The sequence below is a fragment of the Dama dama genome, chromosome 7 (assembly GCF_033118175.1).
Source record: "Dama dama isolate Ldn47 chromosome 7, ASM3311817v1, whole genome shotgun sequence".
Taxonomy (NCBI): Eukaryota; Metazoa; Chordata; class Mammalia; order Artiodactyla; family Cervidae; genus Dama; species Dama dama.
In genome coordinates this window covers 39,358,322-39,382,040 of record NC_083687.1, presented here as the reverse complement: position 1 = coordinate 39,382,040, position 23,719 = coordinate 39,358,322, and the positions used below count along the sequence as shown (strand labels likewise).

General features: G+C 38.3%; 1 protein-coding gene across 5 annotated transcripts in view; it reads left to right on the top strand.

Moving 5' to 3' along the window:
• Window positions 1–23,719, top strand: part of CDKAL1 (CDK5 regulatory subunit associated protein 1 like 1) — a 579,065-nt gene that overhangs the window by 41,262 nt on the left and 514,084 nt on the right. The window contains exon 1 of one of the 5 annotated variants that reach the window (XM_061147521.1): window positions 23,523–23,588. The exons of the other annotated variants lie outside the window; for them this stretch is intronic. Within the exon in view, the coding sequence (XP_061003504.1) occupies window positions 23,555–23,588 (34 nt within the window). The 5' untranslated portion in view covers window positions 23,523–23,554. Of the gene's footprint in view, window positions 1–23,522; window positions 23,589–23,719 lie in introns of those variants that run through there. 5 annotated transcript variants of the gene reach the window in all.

Here is a 23,719-nt window from a genome sequence, read left to right as displayed (position 1 = left end):
TTGTTTTCAATGCCCTTACTCTTAGAAAAGGGCTCAGGAAATTGAATTATGTTTTATATAGTTAATTTCTAATATTGTTCAAGTTTTGTATAATTTCTGAAAGCTCTTTGTAAACAGGGGTCTGTAGTGTTTGCAAGTTCAGGAGGCTAGGAAGGGAAAGACCACACAGGAGCTGGGTTTGATCACAATGAGAAAGGCAGTCTATATGGTATGCTTAAAGGCAAAGAGGCTCAGTATAGTCTAAGAAAGTAGAACCACTTGGTCTGTCCTGAGTAAACAGACCACTGTCTGATGGGGGGCATCAGTCAAAATAAAAGTGGGTTGTTGCCACTTGGGGATTTTAATTCAACAGGCAGGAGACACTTTCTGCACAGGGAAGCTGGATATGTGTATCATCCTCCCACCCCATCCTGGAGTAACAGCGCTGTGTGGGGAGGGCAAGGCGGCGCACTGTGGTTGGTGATGACTGACACCTTTTCTTCTGTGGCATGTTGAGTGTTCTCCATACAGAATGGATTGGTAAGTCCTGCACAAGTCAGGGCTTAAGCTGAGGTCCCTGTGTAGTCAGGTAGTTCCAAGAATATGTTTGTTGGAGAGAACTCTTGAATAATTTAATGTGTGCCAGCTTGCTGGTGTTAGGAATACAATGATGACCGAAACACAGTTGATTCCTTTGAAAAGCAATGTCTAACGAGGCACATAAATGTTTAGAACCATCAGAAGAGAATAGTCACACGTTCCCAATACCAAATCCTCCTGTCTGCATGAATTTATTTTACCAGCCTACCCTGGCCCCTCCATGGCCCTTGATGAATGGTCTATGCACCCTTCTGATGAGATGGTTGGATGGCATTACTGACTCAATGGACATGAGTTTGAGTAAGCTCCAGGAGTTGGTGATGTACAGGAAAGCCTGGCATACTGCAGTCCATGGGGTTGCAAAGAGTTGGATATGACTGAGTGACTGAACTAAACTGAACTGAGGCCCGCTTTATCACTGTGAACTCACCTCCTCTCATCTGCTCAAGGACGTTCCTGCTGTTTTCGCCTTCCTCTATTGAACTATTTCCCCTCTTTATTGGATTATTCCTATCATCAAACATGTCATCTTGAGATAATCTCCTTCCTTGGTACCATATTTCTCTCCAACTGTTCCATGTCTTTTTGTAGGTGGCAAAAACTCCTTGTAAGCAGTTGTTTATACCTACTGCTTCCCCTTCTGCCCCCAGCTTACTCCAGTGGTACCCCTTTACTAAAATGCTCTTGTCAAGTTCACCAGTGATCAAATGCAATCAGTACGTCTTTGTCCTCTTAGTTTTTATCTGTTTGCATTTGTCATAGCTCTTTCCTTCTCGAAATGCACTCACTGGACTTCCTGGACACCACTCCCTCTTGGTTACTGGTTCTCTTCCCATTTCACCGGCTGCTCCTTGAGTCATATTTGTTGATTTCTTCTCATTATTATGATATCTGAATGTCGGAGAGTCTCCAGGGTACTTCTTTGTTTATCTTCTTGCCTATACTCACTGATTTGGAATTTTATAGAGCTCCACAGCTTTTAAATAACTATATGCTGGCATTCTCAAATATATATTTCTGAATTTAATCTCTCCTTTGGACCCTAAGTTCTCTGGTTATGTATTATTTGATCATGGATCTTTAATAGGCCTGTCTATCTAACATATCTAAAAGTTCTGATCTCTCCAACAAATCTGTTCCTTCATTGTCTTCTTATCTCAGTAAGAGGAGTCCACTTTTCAGTTGCTTGGGCGCAAAATTTTGGCGTCAAGGATAACACCTCTGGTTTTCACACCCCACACTGAATCTGTCAGCAGATTCTAGTGGCTCTGTCTTGACATCTGGAGTCCTGCTAGTTTTATCACCCACACCTAGGCTACCATCTTACACTGAGTCAGCAGCATCTTGTTGCCTAGATTATAATAGTTGCCCGACTTATTTCCTTGTTTTCACTCCTACAATCTGTTTTCCATCCCTCAGTCAAGAGATTCTTTGAATACCATATTTTACTGTTCAGCTCAAAAATCACAGCACTTTCCAATAAAACTTTCTAAGTGATGGGAATGTTCTGTTTTACATTGTCTAATGTGGTAGCTGGGGCTTCCCAGATGGCTCCGTGGTAAAGAATCTGCCTGCCGGTACAAGAGATGTGGGTTCGATCCCTGGGTTGGGAAGATCCTCTGGAGGAGGAAATGGCCACCCACTCCAGTATTCTTGCTGGGATAATCCCATGGACAGAGGAGCCTGGCAGGCTACAGTCCATAGGGTCACAAAGAGTCAGACACAGCTGAGCATACATGCATGCAATATGATACCCATTGACCATAGGTGGCTGTTCAGCATTTGAAAATTGGTTAGTGTAACCAAAAACCTGAATTTTAAATTTTATTTAATTTTAATGAATTTAAATATAAATAGCCATGTGAGTAAAAGCCAGTTTTTATCGTGACAAGGTGTTGGATGAACACCCTTTTTGTTTCTGACTTCGTCTACCACCACTGTCACCTTAATGTTCTTGCTGTTCCTTGAACACAGGAAGTATGTGCTCACACTTACTGTTCCCGTGGCCTGGACTGTTCTCCTTCCAGGTATCTACTTGTTCTGGTCTCACATTTCAGACTTTGTTCAAATGTTACCTTCTCAGAGAGCCTTTCCATGACTCCATTATATGAAATGGCCTCTTTCCCTTCTCTCTCTGTCTAATTTTCTGTATTTCCTTTGAGTAATGGTCACCAGCTGGTAGACTTATTTGTTTGTGATCTGTGTCTTCCTCACTAGTGTGTGTAAGTGCTGAGAGAGCAGGGGCCTGTTTGTAGCTCCAGAGCCAGAGCAGTTGTTGGCAGTCAGTAACTAGTTAATGAGTAAGTGATTAGAGTCAAGGTGATGATACACTCTTGTTGACTGATGAATGAAGGCGTCCTGTCGTTATGGAGGAATTAGTAATGACTTCAGATTCAGGACTAGGACTGTCTTCATAGAACACTGAAACTCGAATTAGGCCTTAATAGAAAATTGTCTTATATTAGGAGAGATAAAATTAATGTGACTTAATTTATATTTTGTTTTTACCTCGTTTTCAACAATGGTGACATTTAGGCAACTCAAATGAATACACAAGTTCTGTTGTGTGGTGGACTCTGTGCTGGGTCCTAGTGAGATAAAGAAGATTAATATGATGTTCTTGCTTCCTTCCAGGAACTCATTGTATGTGATATAGTGATATTTACTGATTGGAAAATAGTGAAAAGTTTAAGTTCAGCTCTTTCTATTAGCATTTAAGTGATATATGGATTATTTAATAATTAAGAGATTGACATATAAAAATATATTGAGAAATGTCTGTTTGATTCCATTAGTAACGATAATGACCATTCCTCCTCATGGTTGATTTGCTCCAAGCTGTTGTTGATGGGGATCAAATTTTTTTTCTTTTTTTTTTTTTCTACCTCCCTCCTCTTCTCATTGTGGGATCGGGTTCTGTAGAAATCTAACCAGGCCAATAAAACTCATCAGTTGTCTATGAACTTTCAAAAATTACAAATCTGAATTGTTAAGATTTTCATTGTAAAAGAGGAGCGCTAGCTAGGATGATATGATAATCTTGGATTGCTGCAGAGTAGATACTATGTAAATACTTGATAAATTTAATGCTTTTTAAATTCTAGTAAATATAAACTGAGGCAATGTCTTAGTACCCATTTCCCAGTGTGTTATGGTTCATTTAGATGTCCTGGGTGACAAATGAGCTTTTCAAAACTACTTCCTTTTCTTCAACCCAAAGAGTATATTCTTCAAAGTCACCTTCAACATCCCTCCCTCACCCAAGAAAACTCATCTTTCCTCCTAGCTGCCTATGTTCCTCTTAATTCTTTGAGCCCACCTTTGAATTTTGGACTTGTAAAATTATAAACATTTATAAATGTTTGATCTCTAAGTCCATGGAACAGCTTTAAAAATCTTCTTTAATCTCTGAGATGAGGCAGTCAAGAGTCAGGCATCTTCGATTATGGAATCTCTTTGAAGTTTTCTTTCTGTTGCAGTTTTTCCCTCTAGCACTCCTACATTCAGTGGCTCAGAGGTGGGTTTTTTTCATTAAAACATTTTTTTTTCCCGTTTCACTTAGGTCTCTTTGGCAGTCTTTCAGAAGTTCAGAGGCAAAATTAGTAAAATTAGGCTTTGAACTTTGTTTATTGTTTTCAGACTCCACCTCTCTACCAAGATTATTGCTTGAGTTAGACCTCCTTTTAAAGTGTTTTTTAAAATCTATTTTACATGTTATTGCTGCTTCTCTTGTAGGTATAATAGTCCTAAGAACAAGCTGTTGTTTTCCTTGTCTAGACTAGAAAATTCAATTAATCAAGATGTCTTGAGTCTAGTCTAGCTACTATCCATTTCTGTTTAATAGGATTATACACATAAGTTTTAAAATGAAAAATCTGAAAACTTAGAATGTGAGATTTTATTTTGTGGTTTTACATGAATCAGAGTCTTGGGCCAGGGAATAATATGAAAACTCTCACTATAAAAAAGAAGGTATCTTGTTTTTTCATTCAGGTAGCCCTAAGTGAGATTATTGGTAGTCTTTTTGTCTCATATCTACTCTCCTACCTTGAGAAATGTGCTTTGCTTTTTGTTATCAGATTCACATGTTATGAATGTTCAGGGTAAATAGCATTAGTCAGAGCTGTTATACTACGTGTATCATAATGCCTTGGTGATGGCTTTGCCTCTGCTTTCTCCTTTATACTTCGTACACACACACACACACACACCCCTTCTCGTTTCAGATCGCTTGCTACTTGATTTTAGATGTCGTTGATACTCTTACTGAAAGTCAGTGAAATTGAAAGGCTTAACTTTGTAAGAGAGTTTTTGTTTCTTTAATTCTATACTTAATAATTATTGTTTCTCAAGTTTCCTTTGGTAGGTATTCTCATGGAACATTCCAGGATCCTATAATACTTCTTGTTTGATTAGAAAATTATCCGTGACCTGTCTCTCAGTTCTTTAGGAAAGTAGAGAGCCACCCTGTTCACATCAGTGAGACTGAATTTCAGAAAAAGAACACATTGCACAAAAATACTTAAAAATTATTTTGTTAGGTGAGTTTTCTCTTATTTCGGTGAAATTTTATGAAGCTCAAATTTACGTTTCAGAGATTTACAGAGTGACTCGTTGACTGTAGAACCGCATTCTGTTACTTTGGACCTTAGAGGGATGGTGTAGGAAAGCAGGCACCAGGCTGCCTAAGTCCAAGAGCCACTTCGTTACTTATTTTCTTTGTCACCTTGAATAAGCTGTTTAACCTCTCTGTACACAGTTTTCTCATCTGTAAGGAGGATAATAGTACCTATTCTGTGTGGTTGTTATGAATAATAAATGAACTTAGATGAAAATATTTAAGACACTTAGAAATGCACTAAAGTACACTGAGGAGAAACAGTCCGATAGTAATGCAGCTGCTACTGTTATTCTTGTCCTTGTTAGTGTTAACAGTTCTGTGCCTGGGTTCTTGCTTTGTCATTGAATATTTATGCGACTCTCCCAGCTTACTTTACTTCACGTCTAAGTTTTCATCTTTAAAATGAAGATTATATTATGTTGTACCTAATAAAAGTCATTAGGAGGCATAGACGCATATCCAGATGATCTGCTACACTGATCTCCAAGCAGAGTGGGCATCATAACTTTATTACTAGCAGTCGTATTATTTAGTAATTTTTTCTCTTGAAACTCCTGCCTGATACCCACTTTCCTTTTTCTTTAACCTGTTGTAATGTTTCACTGTATCCTGCTAAATGAACAGCTAGAGAGTTTCTAAAAGAGAGGAACGCTTTTGGAATTCAGGACTTCAGACGGAATTGAAATAAATGTTGCTTAATTGCTGGCTGTGGGAGAAACATGGTGGGGACCGTTATGGTTTCACCACTGACGCAGTGGTGAGGATGTGAGTGCTGGGCCGACATTTCCCCTCTCCTTTATCTCCTGTCTGTCTGCAGACAGGCCCTCCTCTTTGTCCATTATTGTATCTGTTGTGAGGTTGTTACAGTGCCTGGAGTTACGGTGCAGACGCTATGATATGAATCACAGTCCCTTTAGAGTGTCGGCATGGGGCCACATAAAACTGTAAAGGCATTAAAGGATTAAATGAGTTTCAGAGGCACTGTTAGAAAGATGAAGTTGCATTTCCTTAAATTCTTACATTTGTCATGGTTATAGTTACAGAAAGCATGGGAATAATCTGGAACCTAGGGAAAGCTGTGGCATGGGCTAGTTTTGTGTCAGAATTTGCTTTTGCTAATGTCACATGCTGATTTTCTTTTCTCTGGAAGGCAAAATTGTTTCTAAACTGAAACCTCAGCTTACTGAGCTTAATATTGATTTTGAGGGCTGTATAGTGATGACTGAAAAATAGGTTACAGCCATTTTTGAAGCGAGAATGTGTTTGAACTTCTGCATTAAGAATGGCATGTGCTATGTGTCTGACACATCTAGCTGAAGCAAGTCGGTAATGACGTAACCTCCTGTCATGAGCGCAGACACAGGTTTTAAATTCACAAATGGCGGCCCCCTGAGAAATGTCTACTGTGTTCATTAAAGTATACGTATGAAGCTGGAATCAAATTAAACATTTCAAACAGCTCATTTTATCAACTCTTAATAATTAGTTTTTAGCACTAAGAATAAAGGTAATTAAAATAGATTTACTCCATGCTATAAGATTTCTGCCTCAGGAAGATGAAAGAGGACATTTATTTTTCATACACTTAAATATTGGCATTTTTGCTTTTATTCTCTGGGGCCTTTATATATAACAAAAGAACTTACTGAGTTTTCTAAATTATAAAACTATAATAAAATATATTTAATGCTTTTTTAGTCTACCTAAGTTCAGTTACAGTCTGTTGAAATGTTAAAATTCCTTCTTTAACTTCTGCAGTTAATGAAAAGGTATTTTCTGCTACTGTGGTGTATTGTCAAATCATTTTATTTACATTTTTCTTAGTCTCTAGTGTGGTTTATGTCTTCACATGGTTTAAAATACCCAAGACATGAAAAGATTCACAGACAAAGGTATGTTCCTGTCCGAATTCATTCCTTATTTGCTCTGTTCTCATATCCTCTCCTTGTGAAAAACATTGATTAGTTTCTGTGTATACTTCCATAGTTTAAAAAATGCAAACAAATACATTGTCACATTAAAAAAAAGGTAGAGATCCAGGCATATAAGGTAATAGATAGCAAATGTTAGATAATACCTTGGAAAGAACAAAGTCAAAGTATTGTTATTCTTGGAAATCATTCAGTTGTGTGTATTACCCGCTCCCCTATTATTGCAGGTTGGTGTACGTGTTTGCTTCATCTTCAGAATAGAAAGTTCCTGGTGAAGATCTACCCTATCTGGAACTGTTTCTGTTGGACCCATCCTATGCAAACTTACTCAGTCATGCAAACACTGAGTGCTTTATACAAATATTACCACCTGTATTTTTTATTTGTGTTTCTCAAAGGAGTTTTTGGTAAAATTTGCATAGTGATTCAGCTCATCTAGTTTTGTATATTGTTAGGAGTTCAAATGCTGTGGATATGAAACATTATAGTGTGTACCAAATAGAAAAGTTCTGTGACAGGCAACGTTCTCAGGATAACTCTGTCTCAGATATTCAAATTTTAATTTGCATATTGAATCTAGACCTATGATTATTAACCCAACTCCATTTACAGTTGATGAAGATTTGCATAAAATTGGCCTGCTTGATAGCTTATGGTATAGTGAGCAAAATTTTAACTCCTTATTTATGTAGCATGTGCAGCTCTGACTGACTGTCATGATGAAAAGCTAATCTAAGCACATTTAGTTTACTGATAATTTTTTCTGGAAATTAGCTGTGGTATCATGTCACAGTGTCAGACACATGTCTGACAGGTTTGCCTTTTCACACAGGAGATGGTGGATGGCATGTTTCAAATCCTAGAAGCTGTGCTGTGTTAAATCCTCTATACGGATCTTTCAGGAGAAGGGTGTATTTTATAATTTTGAAAGAAATTGCACTAATTTTGTTTACTTCATGTTGGCTCTTGTTTTATTGTAGGCTTTATTTCTGGTGTTAACTGATAACTTCCCAGTCATCTCATCTTTTTTGTTATTGTTTTTAGAAGCAGATTCTTTTTTATTAAATACTGTGTGAGTGTATATGTGTGTGGTGATCTACTGGAGGCAGTGAGTGAGTGAGTGATGGTCGCCCAGTCGTGTCTGACTCTTTGTGACCCCATGGGCTGTAGCCCACCAGGCTCCTCCATCCATAGGATTTTTCAGGCAAGAATACTGAAGTGGGTTGCCATTCCGTCTCCAGGGGATCTTCCCAACCCAAGAATCGAACCCGGGTGTCCCACATTGTAGGCAGACTCTTTACCATCTGAGCTACTAGGGAAACCCTCATTGGAGGCAGTGAGCTTATATAAATCTTTTCAGATAAAGTTCCTGGTTATTTACAAAGGTTGATTACTTTTGAAACAGTGATTGCCTGAGATTTGCGAAGGCAGAGGAAAATCACACCTCTTACTTTACCTTTCTCCATCTGTTAAACCTACTGTAAATATATTGGTAAGGGTGTTAGGCCATTGACTGGGCGGCTGTATTTGAACAGTTTGATTCTGTCAATTCCACTTAGGTCGTTATTCTCTGTAGGACCTCAGGATGATATCAGGTTCGAGGTAGTGGCTGAACAAACATCAGTCCTTAAGTAGCACAATTTCAATTAAATTTCTCCTTTTATTATGAATAGTCTCTATGCCTTCTAAAGTAAGTTTTTAATAAGATGGTAATTGAGTAATACTCAAGATACTTGTAAAGTTTTGGCTGCCTTTAACAAATCTAATGATGTCCAAAAAAGCCTTGAATTATAGATATATAAATATAAAATATTTTGTAGCATTATTTATAAGTTATTTCTGGCTAATGTGCACTCCTTAGTGTATTTAAAGTATTAGATTTGTAAAATTCACTTTATATACAATATTAGTTTAGGACGTGTGTTACATAAAGCCAGGCTTTATGTGTGTTACGTAAAGCCAGGCAAATGCCTCTATGAAACTTGGCAAGTTTTTTTGTTCCCAAATTCTGTGTTGTGTGTACTGAGTGATAAACAGTCATGTTCTTAGTCAGGTTGATCCTGGATCCCCTGAGGGAATTGGTAATTTCCCTTGAATGGCATTTCTAAATTTCTAGTTTCTTCTTGACCTGTTCTCCGTGTGCCCACACTGAGGTCAGATTGCTGAGACATTCAGTGTGACTGACGAATGCTTTGCACACGATTAGAGAAGTCTCAGGACCTCTGAGAAAGAGGAGAGATGTAATTAAATGCAAATGGTAGTAACTTGTTTAATTTTGAGTTAATGTAGGTTAATCCCACGCCCTTGACCACTTGGGGATATGGGGTCTAATAAATGATTCTTAGTTTTCCTTTTAGATAAATTAATGTTTGAGTATAGCAAACTTTTATTAAGCTTGAGCAAACTTTTCCTGGGAGAAGGGTAAGTAGTGATTAAAATTTTGAGTTTAATAAGTGGAAGGAAAAGAGAAGCCCCGAGAATTTATTTAAATTTGTCCTTGGAGGAATGGGAGAACTCAGAGCATCCCTGGTAGTGAGCTGGTGTGTGATGGTGATGAAGGTGATGATGTGAGTAAAAATCTGGGAGGATCAAGCACAGGCACACTAATAACACAGAACTTAAAAGTTTGCTTTGTGATTGTAGAATTGTAGTGGAGGAAGAAACTCTTGCCAGCACTTAACTCACACATGTATTAATAGGAAAACTGAGGCCCATAGAGAATAGGGAACTTGTGCCGAGTTATTGAACTTATAAGTGACCACTTGGATTCCAGGTCTTACTTGTTTAGCCCAGCACCTTTCCTTTTGCTACTATCCTTGTTTGTTGGTTATACAGAATAATTATTGGGCTATCAGATGGTTAGGTGTGATTGAGAAAGGAGGTGGGAAGACCTCCTTTTTTCACAGTTCTACCGAGGACCAGGGTGGCTGACAAGCATAGTAGCCACTGTAGCATCGAGGGCTTGCTGGGTAAGAGCCAGGGTGCAGAGAGCTTTCCATGTACTTGCCTGTAATCCTCAAAAGAGATCTGGGAACTAGCGAGCATTGTTATTCTATTTTGTAGATGCAAAAGGTAAGTCTTAAAGAGATGAAGTAATCTAAAGATAAGTATCTGCTGAGTGTAGGAGCACAGATCTGAACTCCTGTCATATCCCATTCTGCTCTCCATTGTATGTCGGTCAATGTCTAAGGGAAGGCCTTTGAAAAAACCCAAAGCCCTTTCTAGCTCTTAACATCTAGTGACCACGGAATTTTAGTATCTTTTCTTCTGTTTTTCAGTTATAATGGGAAAGTTAGCTTATTGGAGCTCACTCTAACTTCTAAGTGAGTAGACTCCTTCATGTGATAGAGCTCGTGCTGGATGGTCTGATAACCCTTAGAAAGGGAGCAGTGAGGTTAGGTTGATCACAGATAAGCGAATAAATATGTAATTTTGGTCCTCAAGATTTCAGCCTTCCCCTGACTGGTTAGTGATTACTTTCTGAAGTGGTTTGAAACCATCTTTAAAATGGTTTCTTTACAGTCCTCTGAGGATTAATGGCAAATGGACAAGTTGCCCAGTGTACTTGATCTTTGAAAATTGGAATATTTACCTACCTTTTTGTCTTCCCATGTTTCCTTATTTCTCCAAAACTTCAGAGATTAGTGATGGATTCGGCAGCCTCACCTGCTTGTTCTCTCATTACCTGAGATATCAATCACCTGGGCTGGATTTAGAGCAGAGACACTTTATTCTTCCTCATCTTTACCTCTATTTCCTTTTTGTCACATTCATTGTTTTCTTCTCTGATCTGAAGAAAAGGGTCACATCCAGTTTCTCAAGGCAAGAAAAAAACTCAGTAATCATCTTTTCTCTGGGTCTCCTTTCTTGCTTGGGACTGTAGTCCTGGCACACTGATGAAATCACAAGGGGATAGATTTAGGGAGCAACATTTGCTTGTTCCCTTTTGGGAGCAAAAGTTGTATTCTATGATTTTCTCCCCCTCCTACTTTTTCCTTTTTCTTGTGACTATTTGCCTCTGGCAAACACCAGTAAGACTCACAGTGCAGATGTCAAGGATTTAGAGGCAAATCTATGGCCTCTTCTGCAGATAATGATTCTTTTGAGAAATAGCTGCTGGCCTATATTGGGCCTTACTGGAGACTGAATATGCAGTCATGAGATACCAGGTGACCATGTGACCTGAACTTCCTGGGCACTGGGTATTGTCTAACCCATTTGGCCAGAGATTGGGAGTGAACAGCAGCAGTCTGTTATCAGATGGGAATGGTATGTGAGATGTGGGCAGGTGTGGAATGTGTAAGTTGGTTGTGTGAGTGGGGGGCGGGGGGGATCCAACGCCTTCAATGCCAGCTTTTGTTGCATTGCTTCTTCTTTCTCAGTCTGTGTCTTTGGCCTCTTCAGAGTTCCTTATGATCAGTTGAGCAAAGAAGAAAACTACTTGAGCCTGGTTTACAGATGAGTCTGTGTGATACGTTGGTTATCACTCAAAAGCAGACACTATAGCACTAAAGCCCCACTCAAGATTAACCACACATGACAATGGTGAAGGAGAATCCCTACAGTGGGCAAACTTTGAGCAGTATATTTTGTTGTCTGCTATTCTTGGAGTGGGAGATGACCAGAGAGAAAGACCTAGATTGATTAACAGGCAGTTGCAGATGTTTTGTGTAGAAGGAACACAGTCTGAAGATTGGTGACAAGGAAGTCTAGGGAAGAGGTGTATGGATGGACCACTCTGAATATTTAGGCTGTGAAGATTGTTTCCCTTGTGAATGCCCACTAAAGGGCATTACAGCAAATGAGTTAGACAAAACGATGTATTCTGTGGATGTCAGTTAGCTTCTTTCTCCAGCTTCCCTAGGCCTATGAAAAAGTGACTGTTGGCAGGGCTGGAGGGGTGCTCATCGTTCAACAGTGTGGACTTTGTCTTAACAAGACTGACCAGACTTATGCTATTGCTGAGTGCCTAATTTGCCAGCAGCAGGTCCAACATTGAGTCCCTGACAGGACCCTGTTTTCCAAGGGAACCAGTCATCTTCCTGCCAATAGTTGATTATATTGGACCTCTTCTATCATGGAGAGAACAGAGGTTTAAACCTTCACTGGAATAGTCACATACTGTGCATATGAATTTGCATTCTCACCTCTAATGCTTCTGCCAGCCCCACCATCTGGGTTCATAGAATATTTCGTCCACTGTCTGGCATCCTGTGGGTTACCTGGTGGCTTACCTGTAAAGAATCTGCCTGCCAATGCAGGTTTGATCCCTGGGTTGGAAAGATCCCCCAGAGAAGGGAAATGGCAACCCACTCCAGTATTCTTGTCTGGGAAGTCCCATGGACAAAGGAGCCTGGTGGCCTACAGTCCATTGGGTTGCAAAGAGTTGAGCACTACTTAGCGGCTAGACAACAGCAACATGGCAGTCTATATTGTATTGCTTCTGGTCAGGGCATTCACTTCACAGCAGCAAAGGTGTAAAATAGGCTCCTGTCCTTGGAATTAACTGGTCTTGCCATGTACCCTGTTACCTGAAAGTGGCTAGCCTGACTGAAAGGTGGAGTGCCTTACTGAATACTCCATTACGTAGCATCCTTTCAATACCACGAAAGGATAAGTTCTGCATTATAGAATGCAGTCTAGACTTTTATATAGTTCTCTCTCTTCCACAGTTAGAATTCATGGCTCTGGGAATTAAGGACTGAAGTGAGAGTGGCGTTTCTCACTGTTTTACCTAATAATTCACTTGTAGAACTTTTGCTACCTGTCTTGGGAATACTAAGCTCTGTGGTTTTGGAGATCTTACTCTCCAAGGGAGAATGTTTCCACCAGGGGTAATGACGGTGGCTCTGCTGAATTGGAAGATGAAGATACCATTTGGCTATTTTAGAGACGTTGTGCCATTGAACCAACATCTGGTGAAAAATGAGGCTAACTTATGCACTGGAGTGATTGATGTTGATTACTAAGGGGAATTTGGGTTACTGTTATTTTATGGAGTCAAGGAGACAAAATCTGGAACCCAAAGGGTTTTGGGGCATTCCACTGAGTATTTTTATTCATAGTAATAAAGGTCACTGGAAAACTGTATCAGTCAAAAAAGGACAGTGATTAATGACTTGTCTTTTAAAAATGAAGGTTTGGGTTCACTCTGCCAGTTGAAGAACCCAGAGCAGCTGAGATAGTTTAATCTCTAGAGATTCAGTTTTTTTTTTTTTTCAGTCTCTCAGGTCTATGCTTAATTTCTTGAACATATGTAGTATAGTTATAATAACTTTTAAATGTTTTTATTGGCCAGTTCTAATGTCTGTGTTAATTCTGGGTCAGTTTTGATGTACTGATTTTTCTCCTCCTTATGGGATTTTATTTTCCTTCCTTTTTGCATGGCTGGTAATTTTTGATTAGATGCTAGACATTGCAGACTTTGCCTTGTTGGATGTGGTGTTTTTGTATTCCTGTAAATATTCTCAAGCTTTGTTCTGGGATCCGGCTAAGTTACTTGGAAGCAGTTTGGTGCTCTGGAGCATGACCAGAGCCATGCTTGATCAGGGGCTGCTACTGAGGCAAGACCTTTCTGTGTACTCGCCACAGTGTCCCGTGAATCGTAAGGCTTTCCCGTCTGGCTGGACAGAACGGGCATTATTCTAACCCCGGGTGAGCTTTGGGCACTGTTGCCTCCATTCTTTTGAGGTCATTCTTTTTCTGACTTTGGCTTGTTTTCCTCACATGTTTGCACTGATTAATGCTCAGCCGAATATTTGAAGAGTTTCTTCCACAGATCTCTGGAGTTCTCTTTGTAGTTCTCTTGTTTCCGGTACTCTGTCCTGCAAACCATAGGAAACCTTGGTTTCTCCAGACCCTTAACTCGTCTCAATTTAGATTCCTCTAGACTGTCTTGGTCAAATACATCTCAGACTGGAAACTGTGAAGGCAGTAAGCTGAGGCAGTTGAGAGCCCACCTCCTTTGTATCCCATCTTGCAAGGGCTCATTGTCCGTCACAGTGTGATGTTAAGTATCTCAAACTGTTGTTTTGTATATTTTGCATGTCTTTTTTTGGTTGTTTCAGGTGGGAGCTTTTAGTTTAGTGTTTGAGGCCACATATTCATGTGACATTTAATAGGCTCAGATTAAACAGAACAAAACATATTGATTACTTCAAAAGTCAAAAGAAAACCTTTCTGCATCATGGGAACCTGTTTTTAGCCATTATTATCCACTTCTTAATCTTGGCGAGATGTATTTTTATTGAAGATTTGTGTGTCTCCAGAGTTTTTTTTCATAAATTCTATCAGTAGAACACAGAGAAGAGAGAATGCAGATAAGATTGACCTGATTGCCTCTGTAGGTTTGTGTTTGCAGAGCAGTTCAATGTGTAGAATTTCAAGGTGATAGAGAAGTTGAGAGGAGAGTTTCTGAGCACCAAAGAATCATTTGTAAATAAATGTGCGATGAAAACGAAGAATCAAAAGAGAAGCTTTTAATGCCCAGTATTCCTAAGGTCTTGTCTTCAGTATATGTTTCTGTGTTTGTTGTTTATTGATTTGAGATCAGCTTTGCGTACGTTGGAGAATTTATCAGGCTGAAGGAGTTGATCCAAACACGCTGCAGAAAAGCTGGGTAAGAAATGGGAGAGCAAAGAGCTAACTTTGTAACTTTTCATAGAATCGATCTCAATTAAGGGAGAAAATGGCAAAACCTTGTGGCTCCCACTGCGGTTTTGAAGGCTATTCTGGTTGTTGGTTTGAGTCTTTATAAAGTGAGGTTTTTATTCCTTTAACTTCTTTTTGCCTTACTATATGTCAGGTGCTTTCCCTGGAGAAGGGAATGACTACCTACTCCAGGACTCTTGCCTGGAGAATTCCATGTACAGAGGAGCCTGGTGGGCTACAGTCCATGGAGTCACCAAGAGTTGGACACGACTGAACAACTAACTTTTTTCATTTCATGCCAGGTGCTTTACATATATTATTTCATCTTTTTTTTTCCTTGACAAATCCTGTGAAGTATTTGGTGTTAATCTCATTTTTTAAAATGGAGATTTTTGAGGCTTATAAGGGTTTTAGGTAGTTTATTTAAGGTCACTGCTGGTTAGTGAGCAAGGATTGTGCTGGGGTTTTGACTTCATAGACGATATTCTTTATACTTGATCACATACATGGGTTGTGTGTTTATACCTTCCTTCTGAAGGTAATAGATAAAGGTTTCTTTCCGTGGGTAAAGAGCAAAAACTGAACCGAAAGTACTTCTTAGGTTATCTCAGTTTCTTCTGGCCACTAAATTAACAGAAAAAGGGAAGTATAGACCGAGTAGCCTGTCTAACACCCAAGTTTTGTGTTTTCCCTGTTCTGACTTAACGTACATTTTGTTGAAATTTCCAGAGTCACTGTGTTGAAGTGGACATATATGTTTCTAAATAAAATAGTCACATTTTTTTTTAATGCATTTTTTAAACTAGCTAATCATGCATTCTTGTAAATGATCCAAGGGTTAAAGTAAGTTTTTGCATCAGATAGCACTTGGAGTCATAATTTTAGTATCTCATGAAGATTCAGGGTCCATTTTCCAAATAAAATAATCTGATCTTGAAGCACAATTGAGTAATACTATAAAAGCATAGTTGTTATGACTGGGGGGTGGTGGCTGTACCTTTTCTTGAAGGCGGTGTAAGAATAGAGTTGAACACATTCAATGCCAGCTTGTATTCTTTTGTTAAAGCCTGTTGCATTATTAAGAATGTTAAACAGTGGTGTGCTTAGATAGCTTGTGTTACTTTAAGTCTGGGTATGTTCTGTAGTTCCTAAAATTACATATGAGTAGTAGATTCTGAGATATCACCATGTGGACAGATGGAAGTTTACTGAGGAAAGCAGTTTAGTGCTCATCATATAAAAGATATTTCTGCTTTTAGTAATGTATTAAAGCCTGTGGCCAAAGTTGAGAAGATTCTTGCACTAATAAAAATAATTCTCATTGTGTGATTGTGACAGTGAAATTGGCACTTTGTCTGCTTTTGTTTTCCTTGGTGTACTCTGTGTGTGTGTGTATGCTCTGTCATGTCTGACTCTTTGCAACCCCACAGGACTGTAGCCTACCAGGCTCGTCTGTCTATGGAGTTTTCCAGGCAAGAATACTGGAGTGGGTTGCTATTTTCTACTCCAGGGATCTTTCCGACCCAGGGATCGAGCCAGTGTCTCTTGTGTCTCATGCATTGGTAGGCGGATTCTTTACTTCTGCACCACACTGGAAGCCCATATACTTGGTATTTGAGGAAATTGAAAAATTTAAGAAATTGAAGATCTTTTTAGTACTTTTTAGGTTCCTGGTTCCAAATCGGTATCAGTTTTTATAACTGCATTGTACTATGTTTTACTCTAGCCAAAACCAAAAAGTAAATAAAATTCATTGTTATATCCTTGACAAGAACACTATTTTGTTGCTGGCATATGGTTAGTCATTAGTTGTATTCAGTACCATACCTTCCTCATTTAATGGCACCATCTGTTAAAACTATGACTGATACCAGTAGAGAGGAAGCCAATTATTTATTTAGTTTGTAAGCATGGAGTAAACGAGAGTATGTATGAAGTTGCCTGCAGTCAAGTACTTTACAATGGATTTAGTCAAACAGTTGGTGCTAGTGCTACCTTGGGAAACCAGATCAGGAAAGAACATGATTTAGCATCTTTATTTACTCTTAGCAAAAGGGTACTGTGTTATAAAAAGTAAATAACACTTGATTAAGTTATTTTAAAAGATTTGCATGATATGCTTTGTTTTTAATGCTCTCGAACTACAGGTGTTTGTGGTTTGTGATTGCAGCTAATATGCTGAGGATTCAAAAAGGTGTTCATACAATGAGGCAGAAACTTTTACAAGAATGATTTTTATAGACTTGGATTTAGGACAAGTTTGTACAGTAAAATAAATCTTAAGAAAATTATTAGACATTTATGATTTGCTCCTTCTCATGGCTTTGACTCTGTTGTGAAATAAAAGTTTGCATTGCCTGTATGGGGCAATAGCACACTTAGAGGCCTTGTTGGGGGGTGGGAGTATACACATTGTTGGGTTGTGGGGGTAGTAAATGTGCATGCTGTCACTCTTCTGGTCTCTCCCGCTGGGCTCCTGGAACAGTTTTATTTTTTAAACAGATTTGACTTTGAAATTACTTACGGTTGTGCTTTTGTCTGGTGTCCTCTTAACTCACCCTTCCTGCCCAAACTCATTAAAGGACCAATAACCAATATCAGGTTAGGATTTGCCTTCCCTCTCTCTCCCCCTCCTTTCCCCCTTTCTCCCTTCCATGAGTAAATCTTATCCAGGTGACAAAACCAAAAAATTAACAAAATATAAAAGGTAGGGAGATATGGCAACAAAATTCACCTTTGACTTAGAATCTGTCCTGAGTCATTGTGTCTGAAGAGGTCTGCGGTAGTACACTGTCTGTTCCTCCTTGACCAAACATGATTCATACTCGTTGGAATGGACATAGTTTTCTAGACCGAAAATGATTTTCCCTCGGATCTTTGAGGCATTCTTTCCTTTTAGAGTTCAGTCTAATAGATTAGAAGTCTGATGATAGTCTGGCTTTCTCTCTGTAGGTATCTTATCTTTTCTTATCTTTCCTTTTTAGAAAACATTTAGGACTTTATCTTCAGAAAGCCTCAGCCTGAAATAGCAAAAGGGTATTTCCAGGTGTGGATGATCTTTCCGTTACCATACTTAGGACTCTATTATCAGTCAGAAGGTTCCAAAGTCTTATCTCCAGGAAATTTTCAATTTTATTCTTTATTTCCATACCTTATTTCCTTTGTCTTTTTCTGCCAGTCTTCTTATAGATGTTGTGGACCAAACTTCTTTGCCTTTTAACTTATTTTCTGTTTGTCTTTTTGCTTTCCAGTGGTACACAAAAAGATACGTGGTAGCAGTTAACTTTAGTGCATATTTAAAATTTCATATGTGCAATAACTATATCTAAAGAAATAAGTTTTCCATATTCCATATTTTCATGCAGATTGTTAATATATTCTCAAATTTATATATACATATACAGTGTTAATTTTGTGTGCTAGGATGACCACCTCTTTATCAACAGTGACTTCTGGGCTCATCTTTCATGCCTCTCTGAAATTTTCTCTCAGTTCTCTGCTGTAGGTTACTTTCTTTTAACTACTCAACCATCTTTTGCTTTTGCTGCCTCTTTCCTAGCCTGAGAAAGTGTGTAAGTGCCCATCTACCCACCCCAGAATAATTTTCTTCTAGTTGTGACCATTTCATCATCTTACTTCTTTAGTGCAGAGAAAAATGGCAGGCAAACCAGACATTGTGCCTTGATGATAGACTAGTAATCATAATGAGCAGTTAGTTGTGCCTGCTACTTCTGTGGATGTAGGAGGAATTCTAATAGTCTGATTGAGAACAAATTAGAGATTATTTTTAAGTGATAGTATCATTGTCTGGCATCTTAACTTTTTTATCAGCATATTTTGAGTAGGGAGGACTTTTTGTGACTCCAGACCAAAGCATTTGTTATGTCTTTCAGTACAGTTCGGTTCAGTAGCTCAGTCGTGTCCAACTCTTTGCGACCCCATGAACTGCAGCATGCCAGGCCTCCCTGGCCATCACCAACTCCCAGAGTCCACCCAAACCCATGTCCATTGAGTCGGTGATGCCATCCAACCATCTTATCCTCTGTTGTCCCCTTCTCCTCCTGCCCTCAATCTTTCCTAGCATCAGGGTCCCTTTCTATGAGTCAGGTCTTCACATCAAGTAGCCAAAGTGTTGGAGTTTCAGCTTCAACATTAGTCCTTCCAATGAACACCCAGGACTGATCTCCTTTAGGATAGACTGGTTGGATCTCTTTGCAGTCCAAGGGACTCTCAAGAGTCTTCTCCAACACCACAGTTCAAAAGCATCAATTCTTTGGCGCTCAGCTTTCTTTATAGTCCAAGTCTCACATCCATACATGACCACTGGAAAAATCATAGCCTTGACTAGACGGACCTTTGTTGGCAAAGTAATGTCTCTGCTTTTTAATAAGCTGTCTAGGTTGGTCATAACTTTCCTTCCAAAGAGTAAGTGTCTTTTAATTTCATGGCTGCAGTCACCATCTGCAGTGATTTTGGAGCCCAGAAAAATAAAGTCAGCCACTGTTTCCACTGTTTCCCCAGTTACGTCTTTCAGTTTTACATTAATAGTGTATGTAACCAAGACTCTGGTGTTTACTATTGCCATCATGCTTTTGAATCAGACGGAGAATATTTTTTAAAAAGTTTTTGAATGGTTAATTTATTCACATGGCACAAAATTCAAAAGGAATGAAAGCGTGTACAGTAATGTCTCCATCCGCTTTAGTTATTAAATCTTCCTGAAGAAATCTGGTTTTAAAATTTCTTTCTCTTTATAAAGAAGGACTTGGAATTATAATGATGAATGTGCATACATAATCACACTCACATGTGTAAACATACGTGTTTTTTGCTTCCTTTTACCTAAAAGCTGGCATATAATACACATGGTTTTGCACCCTTTTTATTTAACAGTATGACTTAGTGATTGTTTTTACCATTTCATTTGCAAATTTCCTTATTTTTTGAACTAGTATTGTATTCTACTGTATAGGTATAGGATCTTTTCTTTTTTTTTTAAACTGGACTGTTTGTTCTAGACATTCACACTGCTTCTGTTGTCTGTTACTGTTACCAACAGCACTGCAGGGGTACACACATCCTTGTGTTTGTGTGTTATTTTGCACATATATATGTTGAATAAATATCTGGAAGTGTAATTATTGGGTCAAACAGTGTATGCATTTATAATTTTGGTTGCTGCCAAGTTGCTTTTTTTGCTAATGTGATGAATGAAGCATGGTATTTCAATGTCTTTTAATTTGCATTTCTCAGAAGAGCTATTTTTATCTCTTGTGACCTGTCCATATCCCTTTATCCTTTTTCCATTGGGTGATGCTTTTTACTAATTGGTAGGCCATTGCTGTTTGGGAAAATGTTCCTTTGTGAAATGATTTCCAGATTGTCCCCTCTTTATTGTACTTGTTGTTTATGGTTGCTTTTGCCATGAAGAAAGTAATTGTTTTTTTATACAGTTGACCTTATCAGTGTTTTCTTTTATACCTAGATGATCATCATAATTCTCTCATCGCTTCTGCTGTGACTTTAATGGTTTCATTTTCCTACATTTAAATCTTTGAGCTGCCTGGAATTCATTTTGATTTACGTGTGACATGTGGATCCAACCCTCCCCCTCTCCCCAGATGACTAACCAGTTCTCCTGAAACTATTAACTGAGTCATTTATCTTTTCTCCTTTAATTTGAAATGGTACCTTTACCATACACTAATTTTGTGTATGCATTTGTAGTTTTTTCCATATTAGGAGTTACGTTTGTTTATTGTAAAAGTGCAAATATCCACACAAGTAGAGGGTATAGTTGAGTGAACCCTTTACACCTATCAGCAGATTCAGTAATTAAAATTTATCTTTCTTTCATTATTTGTTTCCGCTTAGGAATTTTGAAGCAGTCCCAGATATGTTATTTGACCCGTATATAACTTTTGCCTGCAACTCTAAAAATACACATATTTTAAAAGATAAGTGAAATATTTGACTTTTTAATTTCAAATTCAAGAGAAAAAACATTTGAGGCTAACATTTGAGGCTAACATTTGGTGTCTCTGTGCTTTTATTAGTCATCCGTTGCTTTAGAGGGTGATGTCATATTAGCCCTTCGGTTGTTTAGTGTTGAATCATCATGAAGTTCTCCTCCTGCACTGTTTTTTTTTTTTTTTTTGAGGAGCCTGGATCTGTGTACATGGGTTTTGAGAAGTTTTTATTAGTGTAGAGGTGTTCAGATGATTTCACTAGTGGCCTGCATAATGACCAGTCTGTGTGTAGGGTATGTGAATAATAAAATTGTAAATGGCGGTTAAATATAGCCAAATGTATGGATGAGAGCAAGGGAGTGATACATAAGCAGTTAAGCTACATCTTAATCTATTTCTGACACTGTAGAGGAGGCTAGAAATCGTGCTTGAGAACCAGGGCTTCAGATTGTGTGTCCCGTTTGTTTCTAGAGTTCTATCACTAACGTTAGTGCTCAGTTTCAGGTGTGTCAGTTTCGTATGAGAAATTACATGTCCACGATGCCAGATGGGTACAAATGTTTTACATAACTATAAATTTCAGTTTAACTTATATTTGTCAGATTTCATGGCTAGTACATTTCCTTTCAGTTTAATCTTAAAACTGAACTAACTTCATAGAGCTTGTTCATAATAATTCAATTATATCCTCAGATTTACTTCCAAAGGCAGCTTCAGAAACTTAAAACATGTCTCACACTATAAAACTTTTGGAAATGATAAGCCATTTTTCATCAAATAGCCCTGATACTCACTATGATTCACCAAATATCTTACTGTGATATAAAATGAGTTTGGAATTTAGTTAGCATTTGCACATTTCGTATATCCAATTTGACTAGGAATTCTTCCTTTTTTTTTTAAGAATTTTACCATTTCTTGATTTTTTTCAGTTTCACAGTGTTGTATATGCCTTGTTAAAATCTGTTATTGTCTAGTGAGTCTCATAGATATTTGACTAGTTAGGTCTTCCAGAGCCCTACAACTCCCAGAAATGACCTGAGGAGGCACTTTTTCGTTTATGTCATTGATTTTTACTATTTAGTCATTTGATTGAATTGAAATAAACTCTCCATATTCTTAAGCTTTTAAATATCCCCTTAACTTCTGGTGTGTGTTCAGCTGACTTGGAAAGGTTATAGCACAATCTCTTAATGAATAATTTAGTGGAAGTCTAATCACACTTCTCTTATTTGACTTGAATGAACTGTTTGAAATAGTCTTTTCACCCTGTGGCAAATTATCTATGGCAAATGGACTCCATTTTTCCATGTTAGACAGAATTTCTTAGTTTCCTTCTGGTAGGTTTTTGTCTCTTATTAATACATATGTGCTGGCTAAGTAGATAAAACAGAATGTGGGCTGAAAACCTTACTTTTCTACATATTAAAAAACCATACTTTGAGGAAAAAACAAACACAAAACCTCAATCTGTTTGAGGGAAATGGTAAAAATCTCAAAGTAGGATCTAGGCACTGTGTATTTAACAAGATAGCTTTTCAGTTTTTATAAATCTAACCTTCTTTCAGAACTACTAAATTCAGAATTATTGAAAATAATTATTAGTCCAGATCCTTCAAGACTTTAAATATTTGTACCATCTCTTAAGCTTCAGCAGTTTGCTTCACAATTTGCTCTATCTTGTCCTAGTAACAACTTTGTGTATATCATCTTTAATTTTGAGAACAAATCCACAAACTGAATATTATCCCCATTAGATGAAGAAACTGAAGCTCTAGAGGTTGTCATTGCCATTCACACTACTAGTATATGCAGAGTGAAGATTCAAAGCTAGATTTCTGAATGCAAAGTTCTTAACTTTTCAACATTTGATGGTTTCTATTGAATTCATGAAGATGAAAAAACTATCGATAGCACTCTGACATTTATTGTACTTTTATTCCCTGTCTATCTAACTCTTATTTTTGCGGGGTAGATTGGAGAACTTGAAACTTTAAAATAGTGAATATTTTTTCTTACTATGCTTTTTTGGTGGACAGTTTTAGACTTAAAGGTTAAACATATGGTACACAGTTCATATATATGCCCCTACTCCCCCATGCATTCCCTTATTATTAACATATTAATATGGTATATTTATTACAATTAGAGAGCCAATATTGATGCATTTTTTACTAAATCCAGATGTAGGTTGCCAGGCTCCTCCTCTTTAGACCAAGAGGCCGCCACTCATCTCCGAGGAAACTGCTCTGAAGAGGTAGAGCAGAAGCCAGTCTATATATGATTTTTGGCTAGGAAATATATGCAGCAAAGCATTCTTCTTGGTAAGAGATTACTGCTAAACACAAAAAATGAATATTTCAGTTCAGTTCAGTTCAGTCGCTCAGTCATGTCCGACTCTCTGTGACCCCATGGACCGCAGCATGCCAGGCCTCCCTGTCCATCACCAACTCCCGGAGTTTACTCCAACTCATGTCCATTGAGTCGGTGATGCCATCCAACCATCTCATCCTGTGTCATCCCCTTCTCCTCCTGCCCTCAATCTTTCCCAGCTCAGGGTCTTTTCAAATGAGTCAGTTCTTCGTAATAGGTGGCCAAAGTATTGGAGTTTCCAGCTTCAACATCAGTCCTTCCAGTGAATATTCAGGACTGATTTATTCAGGATGGACTGGTTGGATGTCCTTGCAGTCCAAGGGACTCTCAAGAGTCTTCTCCAACACCACAGTTCAAAGGCATCAGTTTTTTGGTGCTCAGCTTTCTTTATCTCAAGTTAATGATTTTAGTGTTTTTCTGTGTATGGGAAGATGCGGAATCTGGGGTCATTGAAATTCTTCCGAGGTAAGCTTCTAACTATCTATGGAGCTAGTTCATCAAAAACAAAGTGCCTTATCCTCTTTTTTTCTTTTTCATCCTAAATTGCTCTAGGGTGCCTGTGAGTCAGCAGCTGCATTGACTTCCCACTTCACCAT